The sequence below is a fragment of the Nothobranchius furzeri genome, chromosome 3 (assembly GCF_043380555.1).
Source record: "Nothobranchius furzeri strain GRZ-AD chromosome 3, NfurGRZ-RIMD1, whole genome shotgun sequence".
Classification (NCBI taxonomy): domain Eukaryota; kingdom Metazoa; phylum Chordata; class Actinopteri; order Cyprinodontiformes; family Nothobranchiidae; genus Nothobranchius; species Nothobranchius furzeri.
The window spans coordinates 56,680,373-56,704,926 of NC_091743.1; the positions used below are offsets into that span (position 1 = coordinate 56,680,373).

A 24,554-nucleotide genomic window follows, 5' to 3' on the forward strand; every position below is an offset into this window, starting at 1 on the left:
CGATCATCTGGGAGGGGATTGGAGTAGACCCGCTGCTCCTGCACATCGAGAGGAGGCCAGTTAACGTGGCTCAGGGATCTGCATAGTGTTGACTCCAAAAGTTAATTGGGTGTACATTCACATCCAGTAAAAGTAGAGGTATGTATTTGCAAGAATCAGTGATAGGATATAAATTACAATACAGCGGAGATGATATTTGCAATTATTTTAAAACTGAATTTAACTGGAAAACTAAAGCCAGACACATCCGGTCTTATTGCGAGACCTCGTTATGTTTAAATAATGGCAGTAAAAACTGCTGCCACCTAGCAGTCAATTTCATTTGCACCACACAAAAGAAAACCAGTAAATGTTTCCATGTAAGTTCTTAATAAAAAAAAATCTATAACACCGTTTTTAATATCAATATAGTATCATAACTTCTTCCGGGTCTTGGAGAGTACAGATGCTTTTTTCCTCCTCTCCTCCCTATCTTATCCCAAGGCTCTTAGTCTGTCTTTGGGTGTACGGCGCTTCTGCATTTTTTTCTAGAAAACTGGAAACTGGATATTATTAAAAATGGATCTGGTCAGTTGGTCTCAACGCGATTGACAAAAATTTTTCAACGATGAGAACCGGAGAGGGGGCTCCCGGGTGCCCCTCTGGGACAGATCCAGCTGGGCATATCATGGACTCCTGGAAACAGTGGAACTTGGTCTGCCTCTCTCAACTGTCTGTAGAAGATTCTGAAGACGTCTGGATTTCATGGTGTTGGTGTCAGGTTTCCTGCTCTTTGGCCTGGGCGGTTACCTGGCTTACCGGAAAATTAACGAGCTGTCGAGGAATATTTGCTCGCTCCCGGAGCTCAGAGATGTATTACAACACGATGTAAACGCACAGACTCATATAATTGTGGAGATGAGTCGTAAGCTTGGAACTTTGGCTGAGAATCAGACTCCGGCACAGAAGGTTGATGCAATCAAGGATAGAGTTGACGGGTCAGCGCGGATTGGGATAGATTAATTACGCCATTATTGGATTCAGAGGGGTTGAGGACCAACAGAACTTTAAGACAGAGAGGAAATTATCTCCGTCTTGCCCCAAAACAATTTATCTGAATCTGGTGCCCTTGGAGCCTGTGAGGCTGAAGTGATTACCCCCCCTCAGAAGAAATGTGGAATGCTGCCGCCGCTATGGCAAGTCTGTCTCCCTATCCCAGCCTGGGTGGGACTGCAACCAGAGAAGGCCGGTGATTTGTTCCAGGTGTCACTGTGCTCTCTAAATCACTGACAAAGTGGCAGCTATAAGCAAACTGTTTACTCAACTGGCCACTCCTGAACATTCGCTACCACAAACTCCTTCTAGCCCAACCATCTCAGGCCCTACTGCTTCATTTTTCTCTTTTTCCCCTGTCACTGAGAACTGTGTGTCCAAGCTTCTCACGTGCAGCCGCCCTACTACATGCCCACTGGACCCCATTCCGACTAAGCTGCTCCAAGCTATTGCTCCTACAGTAGCTGCAGCAGTCACACATGTGACCAAAGCTTCACTGACATCCGGTACATTTCCCACCTCTCTCAAGCATGCTCAGGTTAAACCGCTGCTAAAAAAAAAAAAAAAACATCTCTTCCTCCAAATCATGTGGAGAGCTACAGACCTATCTTTCTCCTCCCTTTTCTGTCCAAAATCATTGAAAGGGTGGCTTTCAAGCAGATCACAGAATACCTCTCACAAAACTGTCTGCTTGACCCTTACCAGTCTGGGTTCAAAAAGGGCCACTCCACTGAAACTGCTCTGTTAGCAGTGATGGGATCCTTAAAAGAAGCTAGAGCGACTGCCAAATCCTCAGTGCTTATCCTGCTCGACTTATCGGGAGCATTTGACACTGTCAACCATGGCTTCCTTTTGTCCACACTCTCTAGCATGGACATCACAGAGAAAGCACATGCCTGGTTTGAATCGTACCTCACAGGACGATCATTCAGTGTATCTTGGCTTGGACAATCCTCTATCGTGCACCATCTTGCCACAGGAGTCCCCCAGGGCTCTGTACTAGGGCCTCTTCTCTTTGCCATATACACCACCTCACTGGGTGAGATCATTCGATCACATGGCTTCTCCTACCACTGCTATGCAGACGACACCTAGCTCAATCTGTCATTTCCACCGGACGACCACACTGTCTCTCCACGAATATCAAACTGTCTCTCTGACATATCAAAATGGATAAAATCCCACCATCTCCAACTCAACCTCTCTAAAACTGATCTACTTGTCATCCCAGCAAAACCATCCATACAGCACAATATCTCAATCCAAAATGACTTCCTATCTCTGGCTCCTTCAAAGGCAGTTTGAAATCTGGATGTTGTTATTGATGAACACCTGACCTTTAAAGATCATGTTGCCTCTGTTACTTGTTCATGCTGTATAACATACGAAAAATCAGACCATACCTATTACAACATGCCACCCAGCTCCTGTTGCAATCTACTGTCATCTCCCACTTCGATTACTGCAATGCCCTTCTAACTGGTCTTCCAGCCTGTACTGTGAGACCTCTTCAAATGGTCCAGAACGCAGCGGCGGGTCTGGTCTTCAATCAGCCAAAAAGAGCACACGTCACCCCTCTGTTCATTGAGCTCCACTGGCTACCGCTAGCAGCATGCATCAAATGCAAATTGCTAACACTAGCATGCAAAGTCAGAGATGGTACGGCTCCCATCTACCTGAATCCTCTTGCAAAGGCTTACGTCTCGGCCCGGCCGCTCCGGTCATCACAGGATTGTCGGCTAGCAGTACCTACACCACGCTCAGGACAATCCAGACTCTTCTCATGCATCGTTCCACAAATGTGGAATGACCTACCAAGCACTGCCAGAACTGCGGCTTCTTTTTCAATTTTCAAGAAACTCCTGAAGACCCTGCTCTTCAGAGAGCATCTTCTAAACTAGCCCCCTGCCTGCACCCATCCCCCCCTCCACCGGCCACTTCTTTGTTCCCTCCTCTCCATTATTGATGTCAAGTTGTTGTTATTGTTGTTGTTAGCCTCAAGGGCAACAGGTCGATTATCACTTGTAAGTCACTTTGGACTAAAGCGTCTGCAAAATACATAAACATAAACAAGTGGGTCAGGAGACCTTTAACTAAGTCTGCAGATAAACACACAGAATCATGGCTCACTCGTTCCTGGCTCTTTTTAGACATCCATCACCAGGAATTGGTACGTCACCATGCAAATAAGAGAAACACAGCCTGAAAACTGTTGTCCTGCTATTAATCTGCATGACAACCTACAAGCAGGCATTTGATTTTTTTAAGATCGGCTAATCCATTAAAACATGTATAAAAAGCTTATCCAAATGCTGTTCTAATTAACATACTCGATTTATCATCCGTATACGTTCAAAACGCTGGTATTTCTTTCACCAGGGCTATATTTCGGAGTGTGCCTATCAAGGCTAGCCGCAGCATTAAGTCAGAAGCCGAGCTGAACTCCATTCTGTTTCTGATGAGTTCATTTCACTTCACGGCTTGTGAGCCCCATAACGATGATGAAATGCTACTCACTAGCAAATGCAAAAGGGGAGGTGAGATACAGGCTACAGCAGAAAGGCAAAAACTCATTCTGAGACCACTGTCACTTGGCTGCTGAACACTTGATGAAGTTCTAGACAGTTTTATGCGTTTAAACCTGCTGGAGTTTAAACTAAACATGTAAAGAATTAAGAAATTCACAAAGTTAGTTTGGAAAAGTTAAGAAAGATTGGATGGATTTAGTTTTATTCTCCATTCATGGCTGCTTGTGCCAGATTAGATCAGTAGCTATGGTACAAAGCTTTCAGTGGAGCAGAACTGTCACCAGAGAACTAACGTAAACAAACTGGAATTTGGTGTTTAAAGCACAAAATGTCTCTGATTGAATCTCAAAGCAAACCAAGAAGGCGGAATAGGAGGGCCAACAGCACAATTGGCTGCATCTTTAGCACGGAAGCACACAAAAAGCACTAAATAAACCAGTCCGGTTGTCAACCAGCAAACAAATCACACAGGAAGGAAGTGGAGAAGGTCAGTGTGAGGCGGACTAAAAACAATAAAAGGGGAAGGTCAGTCTCTGACAGTCTACTCCTTTACATCCAGTTTTTTCCATATCGAGGCAGTTACTCATTTATGTTATTTAGCGTAAACCTCCTCTCCTCTTACTCTAACCACAGCCATTCTCTTAAATCCAACTTCCTCCTTTTCTTCCTTCCACCACAGTCATTATTCCATTTTGCCTCATTTACAATCCAATCGTTTTCATCCCCCATCTATTTGCATGAATAAAGAAATGCTTGCATCAATAAAAAAAGAGCTCCGTGAGCAGAAACAGCCTGTAAGGCAGCAGCCTATTATTTTTCATCAATAGCATCAAACAGACTCAAAGCAAAGGTTCCTTGTGTGTTGTAGCACTTCAACCTATGTGCACATAAAATCAGGGACTGCAACTGAACCTGACACATGTTCTCCTCCCCCTTCCTCATCACCATTTGAGCTCATGAGCAACAAAACAAACAAAGTGTGAAACAGTCGGGTTTAGTTTTCGCTCACCTCTCTGCACCAGCATGGTGACCTCGCTGCCTTTGGGGCATTTGCTGAGCAGATCCACCACCTGGTTGTGAGACATGCTCTGCACGTTTCTCTTGTTCACCTCCACAATGATGTCACCCTCTCTGAGGCCGCGGCACCGAGGGTAATCCACGATCTGCTTCACCCGCTGCCCTCCGCCACCGGGGCTGTCTGCGATGGTGAAGCCAAAGCCCTTGTCTCCTTTCCCCATGTGTACAGTGATGAGTTCAGGTTGTGTAGCGATGGACGAAGCCAGGGTCACTACGTCACTGGAGTAGCCGAGCTGGGAGGAGGTGTCAGAGGCTGTCTCTGCAGAGGGGCTTTGAGGTCGGGGAAGGCCATTGAGGGGTGCCCCACCATTGGTTGGGCCATTGTTGGTGCTCTGACTGCCGTGGCTGGATGGCGAGTCGTAACTGTTAGACACTTCCTGGCCATTGACGATGATGGGATCTTTGTTGTCGAGTATAGCCACCGAGGTAACCAAGCTGGTGTTTGGGTCATCGGGGTCAAAAGGCAATGGGTAGCCACGGCACAGCTCCAAGTTGACCATGGAACCAATGGGGATCGACTGAAAAATCTTTACAACTTGGGCATGTGTGTACCCCAGCACGCAGATGTCGTTAACACTCACAATCACGTCACCTTAGAGGCCAACAAATAACAAAAAAAAAAAAGAGAGAGAGATTTAACTTGAAAAAGCTATTATTTTACAAGCATTGCTCAGATGAACCAAGGCGACCTAATTTAGCTCCACAGACCTGTTTCCATCTTGCCATCAAGGGCCGCAGGTCCATCCAGAACCAGACTTTTGATCTGCAGGAACTCATCTGGTTCATCTCCTCCAACAACAGTGAAACCAAACCCACGGCGACTCTTCTTCAGCTTGGTATTAATGAAGGTCCCATTCAGCTCAGACCGGTTCCTAGTGAAGAAAGGCTTCCCGCCTGAACACACAAACACAAATATTCAGCTTCACTTACGTGAAGGCACAAAATCAATAAGTAGGATAGGAATCACTGAAGATCCTTATGTTGCTGCCACAGCAGCTGTGAATCTTTGGGAATAATCTGCTGCTGAGCTCTGGTGAAGTGTATTTAGAAAACGCTTGAAAGCAATAGAATATTGAAACATTTTTGACTAAAAAGTTACCATTAAATTAAATAAAAAGTACATCTTTCAGATATAAATCAGCACAAAAAAGCTACACTTTCTGTCATCTGGCTTAGATGCAACTTGTTAAATGGGTATTTTAAATAAATGCTTTATTTCCCATGATTATTTTTGTTCTTGCATCTGAATTATTAGGCATGCAATGAGGAAATATTTGAAATGGACACAAATATTTGTTTTATTCCCTGCTGAGAAATCAGAGAATGGAGAGAAACTAACTAAACCAGATGCATGTAATCACCTACTAGAAAGAAATGTACAAAGAAAACTCACTTTCAAAATTGTGTTGAAATAAAAGAAGGAAAAGAACAATAGCGTGTGTAGGGATCAGAGGAATGTGTGTTTGGCAATCTGCAGTACCTCCTCATGTTGGGGCAGCACCATAGCTTATGCATACAATGAAAAATGTATTACCCTTTCGAGTCAGTTCATGTCCTTGTGTTTGTGGCGTTTCGTGTTGAGAACGCGTCCGTGTGCATCAACGCTGATAGCATTTCTCAAAATCTGCGAGATGTGATTAAACCAAGAGCTGCTGCCGCCTCCACTCGCCGGACATGTAAGGAGCGGATTTCATATGATGTCTTTCTCTGTTCAAGAGGAAGGAAGGATGGACTAGACCATCAAGCGAACCAAAACAAAGACTAGAGGGAGACGGGACATAAAGCCAGGGAGAGGGTGAGCCGTGAAACAAAGACCAACAGAGGAAAAGGCGTCCGGCAGAGTGGCGAGGGAGAGCAAAAGGGAGAAGCAGAATAAAGCAGTTAAATCTCTTCCACAGCTTGGCTAATTAGACAAGCTGCTAGTGGGAGGCTGGCATGAAAGGAGCTGGCAACAAGGAGAAGGAAACCCACAGCAGCTCTAGGTGTGTTTGTGAGTTGCTAAATGAGGGGTGAAATCTGGCCATTATACGCTTTGAGAATGAGTCAAAACAAAGCTGTAATAATCAGATTCATACTTGGGATTTCATCCTAAAAAGCCTCAACATAATCTCAAATTGTCTAAAATGTGGTCGGTTGTACATGGAGGCTTTTGTGTTTATGAGGAATACATGAAATTGCTTTGTAGAGTCAATTCGTACTGGTCTTTCATCGTGAAACTAAGACATGGCCCCGGGCACGCTCACACACAAAGACTCGGAACGGATTCTGCAGCTAAGTCACTCTTGAGTAACACAGAATGGGAGGAAAAAGTAACAAAAACACTTTTTCGCGAGGTTTCAGGATAACAGGGCTTACGTTTTTGTCCCATGGCACTGGGCACGGTGGGGCCCGTTTGGGGGTCTCTGTAGGTCTCATGGTTGGCAGCATAAGTGACCAGCGGGGCCCCTGCCAACGCCGAGTCCTCGATCCACTCTGCAAAGGCAAGAAGCACACATTCTCTAGATGGAGTCTAGACAGCAAAAGGATCCTACTAGTACAGGAAACTGTGGCTGTGGGGCTCGGAGAAAAGGATTTTTATAAAGGAGTGCGGTGATTTCATATTAGGTTAATGTCTGCAGGTAATAAAGGAGAATCTGCTGAATGAGAAGAAAGTGGAGTACAAAAGGAGAACCCTCTTGTGGTCCAGCTTGTATTTTGAAGAAGCCTGGGGTTGCCTACTGGTAGTCTTCCTACTAGGGGTGGGCGATATGGCCCAAGAATAATATCTTGATACTGTATTTTAAAGTGTTCTGTCAATAACAAGAAATCTGACGATATAACTAAGTACAAAAAAGTTTGTTGATATTCATCCATTAATCATTGTGAATCTGCATTTGGCTGGGGTAGGTCCACACCGAGCTCAACTACATCAACTCCACTAAACGAATTAGAGGGTTAGGTGAGACATTTTAAAGATTTATTTTTATTCTACCTGTCACAGAATGCATACTGACCAACCTCATTTTGGAGAAACAGACTTTAGTTCTGACTAAGGAGGTTCCGATCACATTTTTGCCCCCAATCTGAGTAAGAGTCATTTGATTTTCAGTGCCTGCTGATTGATCAATACGTTAAAATAATAGGAAAAAAGTTGTCCTTTAAGTTTATTTTTTTAATACTATTAATGTACTTCTTTCTTTCTGTGTTTTTCTGTGATTTATCTGCCAAATGTAATTTATATATAAATATGATTTATAACACAAATATATACAAAAGTAGCCTGGTTGATCATATTTTAATCATTTCCTTCCTCAATATACATCTGTACTGAGTGATGTGGATTCCTGCAACTGGGCAGGCACGTCACGGATGGCAGGCTCTTCTCGGCACAACACTTGTGACAAGTGGACAACTCATCACGCGGCTCCAGGAGACTGCTAAATCTGAGGTTTGCATCCACAAACTGTCATTCAGTGTGATAAATACTGCCCTCTCAGCTGTGCCACTTTTGCTGTCCGTAAACAATTTCTCTTTGTTTTATAATGTATGCTTCAGTGTCGGCTGACTCCGTGTTAATGTCCGAGTTGCTGCAGTGAACCGAGCGGGGTCTTTGTTTGTAAGATGGCGGACTAGGACTAAACGGTGACCCCTGAAGGGAAGAGCCAAAAGAGAAATGCGTATGTTTTTAACGCAACATATCACATTTGTAGTGTTGAATGCAGCTTTGAATAAAATACCCAGTATGCCGTCTGGTTTAAATCAAGTCTAAACTGCAGACTGTTCCTTCTCCTGGAGCGACATGTTAGTTCTTCTAGCTAACAACTACATGTTATGGTGTCTGCGTTCCCCGCCTGCCGTAAATTATGTTTTTGTTTTGTTGTCATCCCAGCAACAATGAATACTGATGTAGCAAAATTGGTTAAAATTAAAACTACGGCATTGTCATTATGTTTTAAAAATCGCAGGATGAATTAAAAAAGGCCATCTTTGTTCATTTATAAGGTTAAATCTGATCGTTTTAGTTGGAAAATCACGTGATCTGACCCCATTTTGGATCACGTGGTCAGATGACACCATCTGTTGTTCCTAACACTAGAGTATGGTTTAAGTGTCATTGTTGTCTTTAACAAATGCTAATCTTAAAAAAGTCACAGCGGTTCATGCAAATGTTGTTTTATAAACCTTAGAGGGTAGAACAAGCTGACTCATCTTCACCTTGGGAGAAAAAAATTCAGGTTATTTCCACAAACAAGAATAGAAACAGAAAAGAAAAATTATCTTAAAAAAAGGCTGCTTTAAGCAGCCACAAATAATAGTTATGCCTTTATGGAAGGTCCATTTGCAAATCATAAGGTTGTGGCAAGCAACGCTGCATAATACAGTAGCAAAAGCTGGTACAAAGCATTCACACACAGACAAAAAAGCAAGAGTACATATGAGTAGAAAGAAAGGAAATGACGCCCTTGGTGGGGGCTTGTGAACGAACCTCGGATGTAGCGCTCACCTTCAGGTGGCTGCTGGCTTTGGGGCTGAGGCAACTGGGGCAGCTGCTGCTCCAGCTGCCTGCGCTTCTTAGCCTCCAGCACCGGGTTCTCATACTGGGTTTTCCTGTTGATATGACTACAGAGGGGAGGGGAAGGACAGGTTGCAGGAGACAAATAGGCCAGGTAAACAGAGAACGGAGTGAAGCAGCATAGGGAGGAAATACGAGGAAATAAAGAGTGACAGAGGGGAGGCAGGGGTGAGGAAAAGGCAAGATTTGATTAAAAAATCAAGCACCACCACTTTTCTGTTTTTTCCATGGTACGTTAACTCCCACAAACCAACCCAAATAAAGCTTGTGGTGATGATGGTTTAATTCACCAAACATTGTTCGAAGCTCAATGCCTAGAAGCTACGAGCCTTCTTACTACGTTTAGCTGTGGTGAAAAATGAAACCTGAAAGCGTTGAATTATGTAGCAGATTAAGGCAATTGTGAATAATGTACGTCAGGAAAATATTGCAGAAACCAATACGTGAAAATAAAAGCCTCACTGTCATGCCCACAGGTGATGCTCTGAACTACATCAAACCCCCATGGGGCATATTTGTATTAATGGTGCTGGCCGGCGGCTTCACACAGTCGTCAATACACACATGTCTGCATGCAGACACACACTCATATAAGTCCCCCAGATTGTAATGACACAAACAAAATGGCCTACATTTGACAAGGCCTTCCAAACAGCACAGGCACAGTAAGAATGTGATTGTGGGAACTAAACTGCATGCTGCGATTAATGCTGAGATGAAACCATTTTTAATGACAATTTCTTCATGTGAAACATCAAATGTACTTTTTATGCAACTTACTCAACATAGTAGACCCCGTAAACTGGATCTTCTATTTTCTCCCATCCTGGTGGAAGCTCTGTAAGACAAAGACAACAGACCATGAGACGAAGAAGATGTTGACAACAACAAACAACTGCCCATCAGTCAGTCAGTCTCTGGGACCAGAGGAACCCATCAGCTTCACAGCCTGACACCCCCCCACCCCACCCCCACCCACCTCTGTCACCTTACAGTGCTGACATTTCCACACATCAGATAAGAACATGGCCGAACCCCTTGGGCAGGGAGGAACACAGATGAAAGAAAGGAAAAAAGAAGTGAGGTCAGAAAGAGGAGAGTAGGGCAGAAAGTAGGAAGAAAGAAGAGGCAAGCCATGATGGCATAAAGGAAAGGAATAAGAGGGGAACGGGGAAAAAGGTGCGGTGGGGTAACTTGGTGCTTTGAATGATTTATTTCCCTCTTCTTCATGTGGATGACAACATTGATTTTTTTCTTAAACAGACACAAATCTCCAATTCTAAAGTCCAATTAGTGAAAAGACGTCCTTGGATTGACGCAAAGCTGCGGTGACCGAAGTGCCTTTCTGCTTTTTCATCTGCCGCTGCGTGTCAATGTGAATACACGGCAGATTCCTGACGACACCAGAGCCAGCTCCCAGCATGCTCCTCATCTACAGATGGCATTGAAACCATCTCCTCTTACAAATTCCAGTGACGTTCAACCTCGCTTGTGAATTAATATGAAAACATCCACTCTAGCACTTACAACAGCCCAGAGGTGAAACATCTGGGCTTCTACAGCTCCACTTGTTAGTGCTGCGATGAGTTTGTGTTTCATTCTGATTCTGTAGTCTGATTACAGCTGCACTGATTACTGGTTGGTGCCTGCATACTGTAGATAATGTCAGAGGCTTCCAACCGGCTACAAACACAGGCTGTCCATTAATTCCCTCTTGTGATGTATAAGTTTTACATATCATTACTCTCAGAAGATGTTTCCTGGCCTAGATGTTAATTACAATCATCCATATTGAAGTGCCTCCCTCTGCTTTTTAATAAAGAGGACCTGTGGTTGGAGTGGAGTCAACAATGGATGCAATAAAATCTCAGTGATGTTTAAATCGCCTCTGCATGACGACAAGTACTAAAACACACGTCCATCTCAAGGCCACTGGGCTACATTTAGCCTTTATCATATTTTGTGTGTAATATAACCAAACTGTGAGCACACTGCACAAATTTAGCAATATTAAAGACAACTGATAGCAGATTAATCAATGCATAATTTTTACAAAAGCATCAATGAAGGACTAACAGGTTGCAGAGCAGGAGTTGCTGCAAGGGTAAAGCTGTGCTGGATGTGCTGAATTATTTTCCTCCGATGTTGTGAACTGGAACGTTAAATGGATTGCGGTCCCGCCTCACCTCACGCAAAATTCTAATCACCCACTTGATTTCACACTGAACTAGTCTCACTCCAGGAGGAGAGCACCTGTAGGTGTGTGTGTGTGTGTGTGTGTGTGTGTGTGTGTGTGTGTGTGTGTGTGTTTGAGGCGAAGGAACAGAGAGGACGTTCAGAGCTGCAAACGTCTGTCGGGTTTGTGTACACTACTTCTGAGCGTTCAGGAACTCAAACAAAAAAGACTGAGTGAAACGTGTCACTCTTTAGACTGTGTTTTCCTCTCACCCGACGTCTCTCTTCCCACTTCCTACGAGGGAGTCAGGCACGATGAACTGCGTCTCCAGATATTTGCATCTCATTCTCCTGATACTGATTGAGTCATCTTGACTGAGCATGTGCCTTAGAGAGACACTTTGTGACTTTGTGGGTGTATGTGAGAATTAGTCCGCATTCCAAACAAACTTTTCTCCTCATTCAATAACAGAATTCTTCCCCCGAAGGGCTCATTCAGCCTTATTATTTCCAGTAAATCTGCTGTGGTCTCTAGTATGAATGAATTCCTGTTTCAGGAAGTAGAAGAGGAGAGGGGAATGGTATAATAGTAAACCACAGGACTATGAGTCTTACTCGCTGATATTTATGGTATGCAAAAAGTATTGCCTCTGATTGGCTCAGAGCAACCAGACATGAAAAGGGTGAAAAAGGAGAGAACGGCAAATTTTGCCAAAATGTGAGGGATTTTCTTGTCTGAGCAACGTAACTCTGCATTTGTTCACTCTTCCTTCTTGGGTAAAAAAAAAAATGCAACATTGAGGTTTTTTTATCTCCACAAATAACCTGAAGATGTTCTGCCATGTTGTGAAGTTGCTAATGCTAATGGTTAGCTACTAGCCGAGACGCGCTCTGCTCTCTTCTTCTATCAATACAGCCTTCCACGGTCGAAAGACAAGATGGGCGAGTCCATGAATGCAAACATCTCAATGTAACGTAGAAAAGTCTGGCATTTTCTGGCACATTTTTCCCATCTGTTTCCTTTCTGCAGTTAATGAAGGTGATGAATAGCCCGGAAAGCCATCCTATATTTATGAAAATTTAGTCTTGCCATGACCCCTTGGCTGATCTCAGTCCTGGGGCAGGATCTACGGCTGTCTTTCAAACTGTCTCCATGTGCTATTGGACAACATACAGTGTGACTCACTCACTCCTACAGATGTCAGTCAACAGGGCAGTTCACCATACACTGTCAAAGATGACGCATATACATATTTTTCTAAATGAAGGACTTAGGTCCCTCCATCTGCTCTTGACTCAAAGAAAAACCAAAATCTAAACTGTCTAAAGTTGATGACAAAGTTGTTTCAAACGAGCAGTCGCCATCTTTGTTGTTCCGCTGTCACATCATCTTGCCCACCAAATGGATAGAGCGGCGTGACTGGCATAGAAAAATATGGCTCAGGCCAATGGTAGACCTACTGAGGCTCTTATGGAGTGTCAAGTCCCACACTGTTTTGTGCTTCCCCACTTGAGAGGGATAAACATCCACCCAGAGTTTAGGAACTGGATTTCACTCAGAGATCGAAACAATGCTTCACTTTTTTTTCACTGCTTTTATGTTTATTTTCCGCATGTCAGGTGAAAAACCTTTAATCAAGCAGACATATAACCTTAAATTAGATTTACAGAATTTTACATAATTATTTTTAGCATTGCTTTTTAAACAGTGTTAAACATCAAATAGTTACCTTAGAAAATATAAGCTATTTATCATTATCTTTTATAATTCATCTTCCATTGAAACTAATCACAGAACCCAAAAATGAACAAACCATTTTGGGAGCAGATTTATCACCAAATGAAATATTGAGAAAACTGCAACAAACAACTTGCTAAAAACATTTTCAGATTTAAAATAAAGTAATCATCTTACTAACTGGCAAATAACCACAAACAATGTTGTGATTATACCAAACAAATCAACAGAGTCAATTGTTTGGGCCACGCCTAGGCAATCAGGTCAGGTTTCTTATTTAACCACTTAACCAGCAGCAAAGTCCATACACAACCAGCAATTTGTTATAAATTTATCTTACCGGCTGCCTCTCTGATTTTGGTAGATGTATTTAGTTCTGAACAGACTTACTGAACGGCTGACTCAGAACACCATGCTCTCTGGTAAAATTACACCTTTATTGTCCCTGTGGAACCCCTTCTGCTGAAGATGGTTCTTAGTCTGAAAAAATCCAAGCCTGACTTGACATGGAGTGTGGCTAGTCCGACATGCAGTGCAAAATCTTTTTTTTTTCTCCTAATGTCCGTCCAGATTTCTAGGCTAGCCTTCTGAATTCATAAACACTGTTTGGAAGGATATTTATAAACATTGTCAGGTATTTTAATGTCACCAGTCCAGATGCTGTTTGAAAATCAAGCGCCAGATGTTGCATACCTCCCGTTTTCAGCAGTGTGTTTATAAATATCAATCAGAGATAAGTAAAATGCGTTCACAAATATCAGCTGATGTTTAAAATTATCCCACGAGATCCTTTTGAAGGAATAACAACATAAACCCTGTGATCTATGTGTCTCCTTGCATGTCGATCCCCAACTCAAATTACAGCCAAAAGAACCAGACGTTTACATTTAGTGACATAAAAACATAGCTCTGGGTTGGCTGTGGAGATTTATCACCAAATCTGATCCAGAACAGAACCTCTTTGGTGGGTAGTTTTCTAATGAACCTTGGGAACAATAAAAACAAACCAGCCTGCACATAGACACCCATTCAGAAGTCATCATGACAACTGTAGATCAGCCTCATGTGAGAGGTGACTGCCTGCTGAGATGGGAGTGTGTTCTGTTATGATGTCTCCGTCTATGTGGGTAAGCTGACAAATGTGTGAAAGGCCTCATGCAGAGTGTGTTAGCTAAATGTCAGAACCATGTCATAGAGAAGGCTGGACAAATGTCAAGCCTATGTAAATATAACGTCTCGTTTTGGATGAAGAGAGTTACGGTAAATCACTCTAAGTGAGCTCCTGGCCGTCATGCATGGTCCTGGGGATGTGCACAATTAACCTTATGGCCTCTTTCCCATTGTAAACTCTAACATTTAATAAGATATACAAAAAAACTCAAGGTTACATTTGTAAGGACAAGCAACTCTGAGATGTAGCACTGGGATTCAAACGATGAGAGAATTACCTACCTAGATCATTATCCAGCTCCTCCGTATGCACCCCTTCTACTCATTGGGGTGGAACGAAGCAACATCAGAACATCGTTGGAGGGAAAAGGATGGAGGGGAAGGAGTGGATGAAAAAAAAGCACACATCAGGGGTTAGCTGGGTGTAATAGCAACATCTGGCCACTTGGTGGCAAGAGTTAATCAGAGCCAGAACATCAGAGCATGTTTACAAAAGGCAAGTTCAGTCCAAGCATCTGGATTTCTGTGCTGTTTGACTAAATATTTTATGCACAGTAAAAGATCAAAAGCTGCACATAATAAAGTTCTAATTTTCTAACTTTTACATAGACAGGTGCATGGGTTGAAATTCTACAGCTTCTATTTTATTCCCAAAGTGAAGTCTATTATGACGTTATTGAAATCAAAAATAATCCAGCGATGTGATCAAATCTGGAGCAGAATAACATCAGAACCACCCCAACATGACTCAACATTTCTGTTACCCAACACTGACACCTAAAGGTTTCACTCCCACAAAAAAACAACAATGTGTCAATAAATGGCATAAATATACTATTACACAGGGCATTGAAGATCTTTTGCAGGCTTTAGTCGGCTTACAAAAGGCAATCATCATCTTTGTGGAGCCTAATGAAGACCTACCATCATCTTCACATTCTTCCAGGGGTTTCTGAGGTTTGTCCAGGCACCGAGGGTCTAACCAGGAGGTGGTTTTTGTGTTGTGGCTGAACAAAACAAACAAACACACGGTTATATTGACAAAAACATGTCATCAATAATCAACGGTTTTTCATTTAGCGTCTATTGAATTAGATTAAAGTTAAAGTCCCATCAGCTGTCACACACACACACACACACACACAGGTGTGACCCATCCCCATTGGGAACGCAGAGCTGCAGACACGGTCGCGCTAGGGAAGCATTTGGTGGTTTAAGCCCCCAATTCAGCCCCTTAATGCTGTCAAGCGGGTAGGTGCCGGGTCCCATTTGTTTTTGGTGTGACCTGACCAGGATTTGAACCCTGATCTCCCAGTCCCAGGGTCGACGCTCTACCACTAGAGCTAGGCAGATGCATCAACTCATAAAATACAAAAGTCCAAATGAAATTTCATTTTGGTTCAAATAGATGAAAAATAAATAATAATAATTATTATTATTATAAAATAATATAAAATAATAATTTGTATATAGAGGCCACTAACTACGAGTTTCCTGACTTTTTTTTTATTAAATTTCCCTCAAACTTTCATACAATACTTTAAATCCAGCTTGTTGATGAGGTGAAGTGGACTAGTCTCCTTCATAGAGTGAACAAAGAACACTAAAGAACCCTTTAGGAACGTTCTTACTGTATTAAACATAAAGTGGTTCCTAGCCTTTATTTTCATACCAGCACAACAGTTGTTTTAGGTCAACTACATCTCATTCATCCAGGCATTTCTACATATTAAGCAAAAAGTAACGTGGATAAATCAAGCAACACGCTGCTTTCACAATCCTCCGGAGCAACATAAAAACCCTAAATGTGAGCAGAGATGAGGCTGTAATATTGCTATTAGTTGCTGCTTACTCTATGAAGTAGACCTCTCCGTTCTCGGTGTAGGCCATCTCCCAGTTGTCAGGTAGAGGTCCCAGTGGGTCCTCCGGGGGAGGATGGCTCAGGTGAGGGTGTGTCTGCTGTGTGCTCTCCGTGGTGGCCGATGGTGAGGGGGTCGTGCCGCCGTAGGACAGGTCACTCTGGCGAAGGGCAAAGGGGCGCGCTGGCGGGTGGATGTCTTCAAATTCACTAGAGTCTCCTGGAGACATGAGAAACAGGTGTGACATTTCAGAAACGCAGAGCAGAGAAGGAATGATCTCAACAATGGATCAGTCAAAAACAGCTTGATATGTTGGAGAGTTTTTATCACTTAGAAAGAATCTAATTCAAGGACTTCCAATGCGTTTTTTTAATATTTTTTTTTTATATTTGATGATGCATTTTATGATGCATTACTGACGGTATTCTCATGTATAAATGTTACCGACATGGTCTATTTTAGATTTTCTCCTAAAAGTAAATTTCAGTTCATTTCAAAAACTATATTAAACCGAAGTACTTTCAAAATGCTGAAAATACTCTAACGAACTTTTAGCTTAAGGTGGCAAAACAATACAAAACATTAAAAGAAAAAAGGTTTACACAGTATTTTGTAAAACTTAAGATTTCACACGAATATCAAACGTCTGCTCTTTAAAGGTGAACTTTACTCATACTTTTATTACATTTGCAGTGGTCTAGTACAAATGCATGCCTTGTAATGTGATCTCTGGGGAAAAACTCCTGTGCGCCTATTTGAGGACATAGATGTCACATGGAAGAGAAAGTAGCTTCAGATGACAGGATCTGGAGTCTTATTTCCTGATATTTAGACATCTTGCATCTGATTGGCTAACAGCAACACAACTCTACCACTGACTCCGTTTGCTCTGCAATGTTGATGTTTTATTTCCACAAATAACACAAGCCTGGAGGAGTTCAGCTGTGTGGTGGAGTTGCTAATGCTAACGGTTAGCTGCTACCAGCCAAGACGTTCTCGCCTCTTTCCTGGTTGCTAAACCAACACCAGACTTCCTCTTTGCCAGCCAAGATGGATGAGTCCACGAATGTTAAGTGACTGTGTGACATAGATCAGTCAGAATTTTCTAAATTGAGCATTTGTCTGTTTTCTTTCAAAAGCTAATGTGGGAAATGGGAGCAGGAGACTATTATCACTTTTAGCCTGCATGTTGGAGTGACAGATCATTTTCAACAATAAAAACTAAAAAATGATTTTTAGTGAACCTGCTCTTTAAATAAACTTGGGTAATCCCAAACAGACAAAAAATCCACAAAAAAGTTTGAAATAACTTCCAAAATGAACCAAACAGCTATTTGTCCTGACCCACGTCTTGGGACTATAAAGATGTTGACTTAAGACAGCTGTGTTTGTATGGGGGGGAGTTTACACCTACAGCAGTGGCCACTGAGTCGTTAGCACCTAGCTTCCTGTTATCCTTCTCACAAACGTTTGGTGTAAGAAACAAAAGGCAGAATCCTCCTTCTCACTACGCTCAACAACACATGGCTGACATTGTTTGAAAAGCAGCACAGATGTCAGCAGCATGTTCTACTTTTAGAAAATCTGATCATCTTTGTGCTCCATATATTCCATTGTTTCAGTCAAAGAGGCGAGTAAATCTATTGCTACTCGCAGCCAGGTGGCGCTATGCAACACCTGTGGATGCAGATGTACAGTACAGACCGATGCAGCACAAACACAAAAACTCACCACTCAAGAGCTCTAGCGTTTCCAAACTAGAGGACTGCCGCTGCTGCACTACCTCCTGCTCCTTTGTGCACTCTTCTTCATTTTCTTCTTCACAAAACCAGTCTGCTGCTTGCCTGTTCAGTCCTTTTCAGACTTGCCCTCCTTTCAAGTCACTCCCTCTTTCACTGTAATTTCCTACTGTGATCTCCTCTCTCCAATTCCCCTCCCTTCGTACCCATCAGCCCTGAAATTCCCCTCTCCTTACTCTCAGAGGCTAAGAGAAACATGACCAAAGCCCATATCTGAACTATGAATAAGGCCTTTTCAGGCTGTCGCCTTAGACCAATGTGCTGGTGATCTGTTTGGTAAAGGTGTCTGAACGCGCTACAGCAGACGCACGAGGTGAAAAAACAAAACAATCAGTTGGATGAAGGACAATCAGCCATGAAATTGGTTAACCTAATATAACTGAAGGAATATATTGCAAATGTTTGCAACGTGAAAACATGCATCAATCCCGACAGCCTTTTCAGATTTATATTCAAAGAAGTTTCAGTGTGGTTCCGGGGCATGACAAGTCCTCGACACACCATGCCGACAAATCAGCTAACTATTACCACAATGGTGTGTCTCATCAACGTGCCGTGCCAGCATGGCGATGCGCAAATTTTGCGGCATTCGTTCCGCCTCGCTTGGTAGTGATATTGCGCTAATTGCCTATCTTATAAACAACAATTGCACCTTGGAACAACAGAAGGGGGGGTCAGGGTCACGTGGCGTGGAGTTAATGCCGAGCTTCGGCCGTCAATTATATTGAAAATGAAGGTAAAAATGGGCCATAAGTTTCACTTAACCCACAGAATCAGCTGAGATGATAATCTGGAGTGATGTAGCGCTCCTGGAGCTTTTCTCCCTTAGAGCTGGAGGTCAGATCACCAGAGATTGCACTGGGGCTGTGGGGGACAGACTCCTTTAGGAGCGGCTTGTTTAAAGTATAGCTACAGATTTGTAATTGGGATTGGAATAAGTGTGGCTTCAATCACAATAAAGGAATAATGGAAGTCCGCGGCAGCACAGAGACCGCCCCCATACCCCCTTTATGCCGCCATCGTTTAATCTTTCATAAAAAGGACCCAATTGCGCCACATTACAACCACGGTCTGACCACTTATAAATAACCTGATGCCGCCATGGCGTTGCGGCAACTTGACGGCATTGTTTTGTAAAACTGGCTTAATGGACAACTTATGTTTTACAGTGCAAACCACTGCACCACTGCGCAGCCCTATGCATCACCACTTGCCACTTTATTATAATTGTTGTCAGTTTTTCCAAACTTTCATTCACCTCCAACTGTTTGATTTGAACTTGTCAGTTGCGTAAGCAAAGTTCGGCTCCAAAACGGAAAACAATGATTGCATCCCTTCTGAAAGGGGAAATAACCGACTCTGTCGAACAGGATTGATGCTACGAGGAGCTACGCTCCACACTAGAGGGAGCATCATAAGAAATAGTTTTTTTTTCACAGATCAAATTACCTAGAGCTAGTATTGCTAGTATATTGAAATATTTATCTAAAAACTAAACAAATTCATTCAAAACTGTGAATTTTCATCATTAAGTCCAATAGTTCACAATTAGTTCATTAATCAAGACGATCTGTCATTTTACCCTGCCACATCACATGATGCAGTCCTGATGAACTAGTTCATTTGCTTGCCAACAGTAGACTCCTTGGTTTCTACATTTATTCTGCCCTAACTTACAACTCAAGGTGGAGGGGTCTGCCATTGGAAAAGGGCTCTTGACACATCCCAGTCCATCACAGGGTCAACACAACTGAGCATCACACCACCATCCTGTTCCTGCTCAGCTTTAATTCCACAATAAAACCGTTGTCCAAAGGTTTCAGCTCAAAATTTGTACAAACCGACTTTCCATGTTTATTTTAAATGAAGCCCACAGCCTGGACATGTCAGATTCAGATTCAGATTTATTGGCCAAGTAAAATTACATTTACAAGGAATTTAGCTTCGGTAGAGTCTGATAATTGGACATCTTCCAGTAGACCAATTCAACTGGCCCTGTTGTCTCCACGTACCTGTAAAGCTGCTGTTCATATCAGGGAGGTCCTCGTCGTCCTCCTGTAGCTGCTCACCAATCCCTATTCCAGCATTTTGCATGTCATTGTAGGACTTGGCGCGTCGAGGAGTGGAGTGCTGTGAGCCCGGCAGGCTTCTGCTGAGCCCGTCTGGCAGTAGGGCATCACCACCACCGCTAATCACTTTCCCACCGGGGGGCTGCAGCGGTGGCTTGGGAGTCCCATAATAGTTACCTAGGAAACAAGGGGGGAGGAGACAAGATGAGAGGTGGGAGATTAAAGACAGAAAAGAAGTAGTAGGAGGAAGTGACAGGAGGGGTCAGAGGTGTGTGTGTGTGTGTGTGTGTGCGTGCGTGCGTGTGTGCGAGAGAGTGAGAGGGGTTGGCCACAGGGAGTGTCTGTTGGAAATGCTGAAGATGAAGAAAATTTAAAACTGAAAGAAGTTGCTTTTCTTTAATTATTCTAAATAAATGTGTTTTTTTGTGGGAAGTTCTCAGAAACTATAATTGCATTTTTACTATTTGTTTTACATTTGAGATGAAGACTTTTTGGGAAAACTCTGCTCATTTCCACAAACAGCATTCTCTACATATTTGTGTACTAACATCTTTTTATTTTGCTGTGACACAATAGTGGTTCCTCGTGTAGAAATAACAGTATAACTACTTCAAACAACCAGAACTTCATCTTTTCATGAATATAAAAGTCAAAGTACCAGTCACTGGAAGTCTACTTGCTACTTTTTTTTCAAACAATTGAAAAAATTAACATTCATTGCTGTTCACATTAAATCTTAGTTTACCACATTCAGAGCATGAAAAAATGCCATCACTGTCTTAAAATGAACTTCTTTCCTTTGAAAATACTTATGTTCAGCAAAGGCACTTGAGCTATTGTTCCACCTTCTTCTCAAAATCCCCACGCAGCAATGGACTGTGGGTAAAACCCTTTGCCGAAGTCCGCATCGATGCAAACTTTGGGCAAGGTGCGGATGAAGGGTGCAAAAGGGACGTGGCCAAATTCTGCACTTGAGGATCGAGACACCCAACGCACTTGCACCCCTGGACTGGAACACACAATTCAACGGCGCCCGGGTGGAAGTGGGAGTGTTTAGATTGTGCCATAGGACTAGTTTTGTATCAGGGAACCTACATTTTTTTGCTTGCTTGTCTTTTAAAAGTAGTTTTCCTAACTACTACATTTTCATAATTTCTGATAGCAGCACAGCAATCTGACACTTTCTAAGGTTGCATCTTAATCTCAGACCATCAATATCCCATAAAAATCTTAGAAGTTACATTTTACAACAACTTTCTGTTTGATCTGAACATACATAGACCAGAGCTCAGATATTAAAAGCAGCTGCTCTACGTGAACTAAAACTCAAACAAGACCCGACAATAAGAGCAACAAGAACAAAATCTTATTTTTCATACATGTTATGATGCAGATGCATTGAAGGAAGTTCAATCATATCAAGTTTCTAAATATAGGAGGCAATTTGTTTCTCTTAATTTAGTTTAGTTTATCCCCACTTTAGTCATTTCCAGTTGGGTAAATCTAAACGTAAACTGTAATTGTTGCAGGAATGACAGCTCTTGTTGGGACCTTAAAGAGCAAATTGCAGGTTAGAGACTCCCACGAACGATGTTTAGAGAAACATAATAGAAACTCGTTTTAAACATTTTTTTTACACAAACATAAATTATTTAGGCTTTTAGAGTCATTTTTGTGAGAGTTTTTTTTTTTTGGCCAAACCAAGTGACGTCATCTGAGGGAGTCCTGTTAGCTTAATCCAGTGAAAAATATAGATTATAATGCCGGCGCTGACACAGAGGAAACTTTAAATGTTTACAATTATACTCATGATGGACCAAAACCATAAAGTTATGAGTTTGCTGCTCGCCCCAGAGGGCAGAGACAAACCGGAGGGAGAAACGATCGGCCAAAGCAGAGAGATTAAGGAGGAGAAGCAGCGAGGGTCAGCAGGTGTCTGGTGAGTTAACATGTTAGCTTAAACTCGTGTGCTAACATCACAATATTGTACAGATTACCATCGTGTACCAGACAATTAAAATAGTCTCGGTCAGTTAATATAATATTAATACTAATGAGCGTCTGCCAGCGGTCTCCTACTCGCTAATATCCGTTCACGTATCGCGCTTAGTGAGAGGGAGAGAGATGCCTGTCATCTGGTTCTGGAGCTCATCCGGGCTTCTGTGAGCTGGATTTGACCCAAACACGAGCAAGACAGTCGAGCTGGTATTTTTAAAAGCTGCACACGATCCGTCTCTAGAGGTCCACGGTGGTTTTGATCTGATTCAGACCCAGAAAGCTTGCTCGGCTGGTCCGCTGAGCTGAGAGAGAGATGCCTGTGATCCGGTTCTGGAGCTCATGCGAGCTTCTGTGAGCTGGATTTGACCCAAACATAAGCAAGACAGTTGAGCTGGTATTTTTAAAAGCCGTGCATCCTCTCCTGGTGGTCCAGGCGGCGGTTCTGATCCGGTTCCAACCTGGAAACCAGCTGGCCCGCTGAGCCGCGCGTGTCTTCTGGTGGTCGGTTCTGACCTGGTTCTGACAGTGATCTGAGCTCCAGAAATCCGCATTTGATTTTTTAAACCCCGCCACAGGTCTCTGGAGCCCAGCGCGGACCTCCCTGTCCCAATAAAGACCGATGTGGGCTACAGAAGTCCGTCTTTTCAGCTGCACAAAACGCCGTCGGGCACCGAGATAGAGGCGTTGTTTCTCTTGTCTGGAAACCCGGGGACTCGATGTCCAGACAGCCTTCACACACTATAGTTTATCAACATGAACACAACCCACCACTAGTAAACACACACACTGACTGGATAACAGGACCTCTCTAGCCTACAACTAGCCACTCTCCACACTGAGCTGAGGCAGCGTCAGAGGTTCACTTTTAGAAAAAAGCTTTGCTGAGAAAGGCCACGTTCTACTAGAAAACTCTGCTGTTATGTATTTTAAAACCAAATATCCACAATAAGCTTTTTAAATAGCATTTTTTTTGGACAGCATATGAATTAGAAAAAAAATTTAACCTGCAATTTGCTCTTTAACAACTACAATGTTCTTACTTTAGTTTAAAAAGCACCATTTTTTTTATCATCTGAGCACCACCACTTTGGTTGCTTGAAAGTAAAAGTGATTAACGAACAGTGAGGTTTGCTCACATCTCTGCAGCAAAGATGTGAAATAATTTCTTCTACTACAGAACCACAACACTGATTATCAGTGGGATTTAAGACAAGATCCTACTGACTGTTTTAAAATCACTGACCTTAAATGCCCCATCCAACAATATTGACCTTCTCACCTTATCCTCCCTACTTGTGCTCTCTGATCTACAGACCAGCTGTTGTTCCATCTCCAGGGGACAGCTGAAAGAGCCTTGTAGCGATAGAATCATCTTCAGATGTTTAGAATGGCAACCACTTCAGATTTTGTCCATCATTCAGACACTAAAATAAACTTTTTCATGTTAATAAAAAGGTCCTATTGCCAGTTTGATGGCTGGTTCATTCGTATTGCTGCTCTTGTTAATGTTGTTTAAAAGCTTTATCAGTACTGCACTGAGCGGAGGAACTTAAGTATCTCAGGTCTTGTTCATGAGTGAGGGAAAGAAGGAACATGACATCGATAGGTGGACTGGTGCTGCGTCTGCAGTGATGCAAGTGTTGTACCGATCTGTCGTGGTGAAGAGAGAGCTGAGTCAGAAGGTGAAGCTCTCGATTTACCGGTTGATCTAGGTTCCTACCCTCACCTATGGTAAAGAGCTTTGGGTAGTGACCGAAAGAACAAAATTGCGGATACAAGCTGATAAAATGAGTTTTCTCCTCAGGGTGTCTGGTCTTTCCCTCAGAAATAGGGTGAGAAGCTCATTCATCTAGGAGGGTTTTGGAGTAGACTCGCTGCTCCTCCCCATCCAGAGGAGCCAGTTGAGGTGGCTTGGGCATTTGGTTAGGATGCCTCCTGTACGCCTCCCTGGTGAGGTTTTCCAGGCACGTCCAACAGGGAGGAGACCTGATCGAAGAACGAGGACACATTGGAGGGATTATTGGGCCATTCCCATCTGTACCGGGTCGGCCCGGGCCGGGTAGCCCCAGTCGGCCCCAGCCTGGCCCGGTTGATTCCATGCATCCTTGCCTTAAGCCCATGTGGGCTGATTCTACCCACCAATCAGATGCTTGCTCTAATGGAAGGTGTGAATTTGCTGTCAGCAGTGGGTGTGTTGGCCCTGGTCGGCCTGAAGCAGACCCCCTCAAGAAGAGGGCTGAGAATGAGCCTTGGTTGGCCCGGAAAAATACCAGGCCACCCAGATATGTAAACAACCTATGCTACCCGGCCCGGACCGACCCGGTACAGATGGGAATGGCCCATTAGTCTCATCTGGCCAGAGAACGCCTTGGGACTCCAGAGGAGGACCTGGTCCAAGTGGCTGGGTAGAGGGAAGTCTAGGCCTCTCTGCTTAGGCTGCTGCCCCCGCAACTCGATCCCAGATAAGTGGACAAAAACAGATGGAATGGATGGATAGATAGAACAAAAAATGTTCTAGATCGCTGAAGAGGTTTGGCTTCTCTTCAATAAGAAGTTT

The 24,554-nt window shown here is 43.1% G+C and overlaps 1 protein-coding gene across 10 annotated transcripts in view; it reads right to left on the bottom strand.

The window, feature by feature from the left end:
* magi1b (membrane associated guanylate kinase, WW and PDZ domain containing 1b) overlaps nucleotides 1–24,554 on the bottom strand; it is a 180,342-nt gene that overhangs the window by 46,277 nt on the left and 109,511 nt on the right. For 8 of the 10 annotated variants that reach the window (XM_054751550.2, XM_054751543.2, XM_054751535.2 and 5 more), the window contains 9 exons: nucleotides 19,943–20,176; nucleotides 16,125–16,350; nucleotides 15,197–15,279; nucleotides 14,555–14,590; nucleotides 9,970–10,027; nucleotides 9,103–9,236; nucleotides 6,993–7,109; nucleotides 5,346–5,531; nucleotides 4,570–5,229 (listed from right to left, as the gene is read on the bottom strand). In XM_054751550.2, the coding sequence (XP_054607525.2) occupies nucleotides 4,570–5,229; nucleotides 5,346–5,531; nucleotides 6,993–7,109; nucleotides 9,103–9,236; nucleotides 9,970–10,027; nucleotides 14,555–14,590; nucleotides 15,197–15,279; nucleotides 16,125–16,350; nucleotides 19,943–20,176 (1,734 nt within the window). The remainder of the gene's footprint in view (nucleotides 1–4,569; nucleotides 5,230–5,345; nucleotides 5,532–6,992; nucleotides 7,110–9,102; nucleotides 9,237–9,969; nucleotides 10,028–14,554; nucleotides 14,591–15,196; nucleotides 15,280–16,124; nucleotides 16,351–19,942; nucleotides 20,177–24,554) is intronic. The other 2 variants (XM_054751557.2, XM_054751539.2) reach the window with 1 other exon arrangement.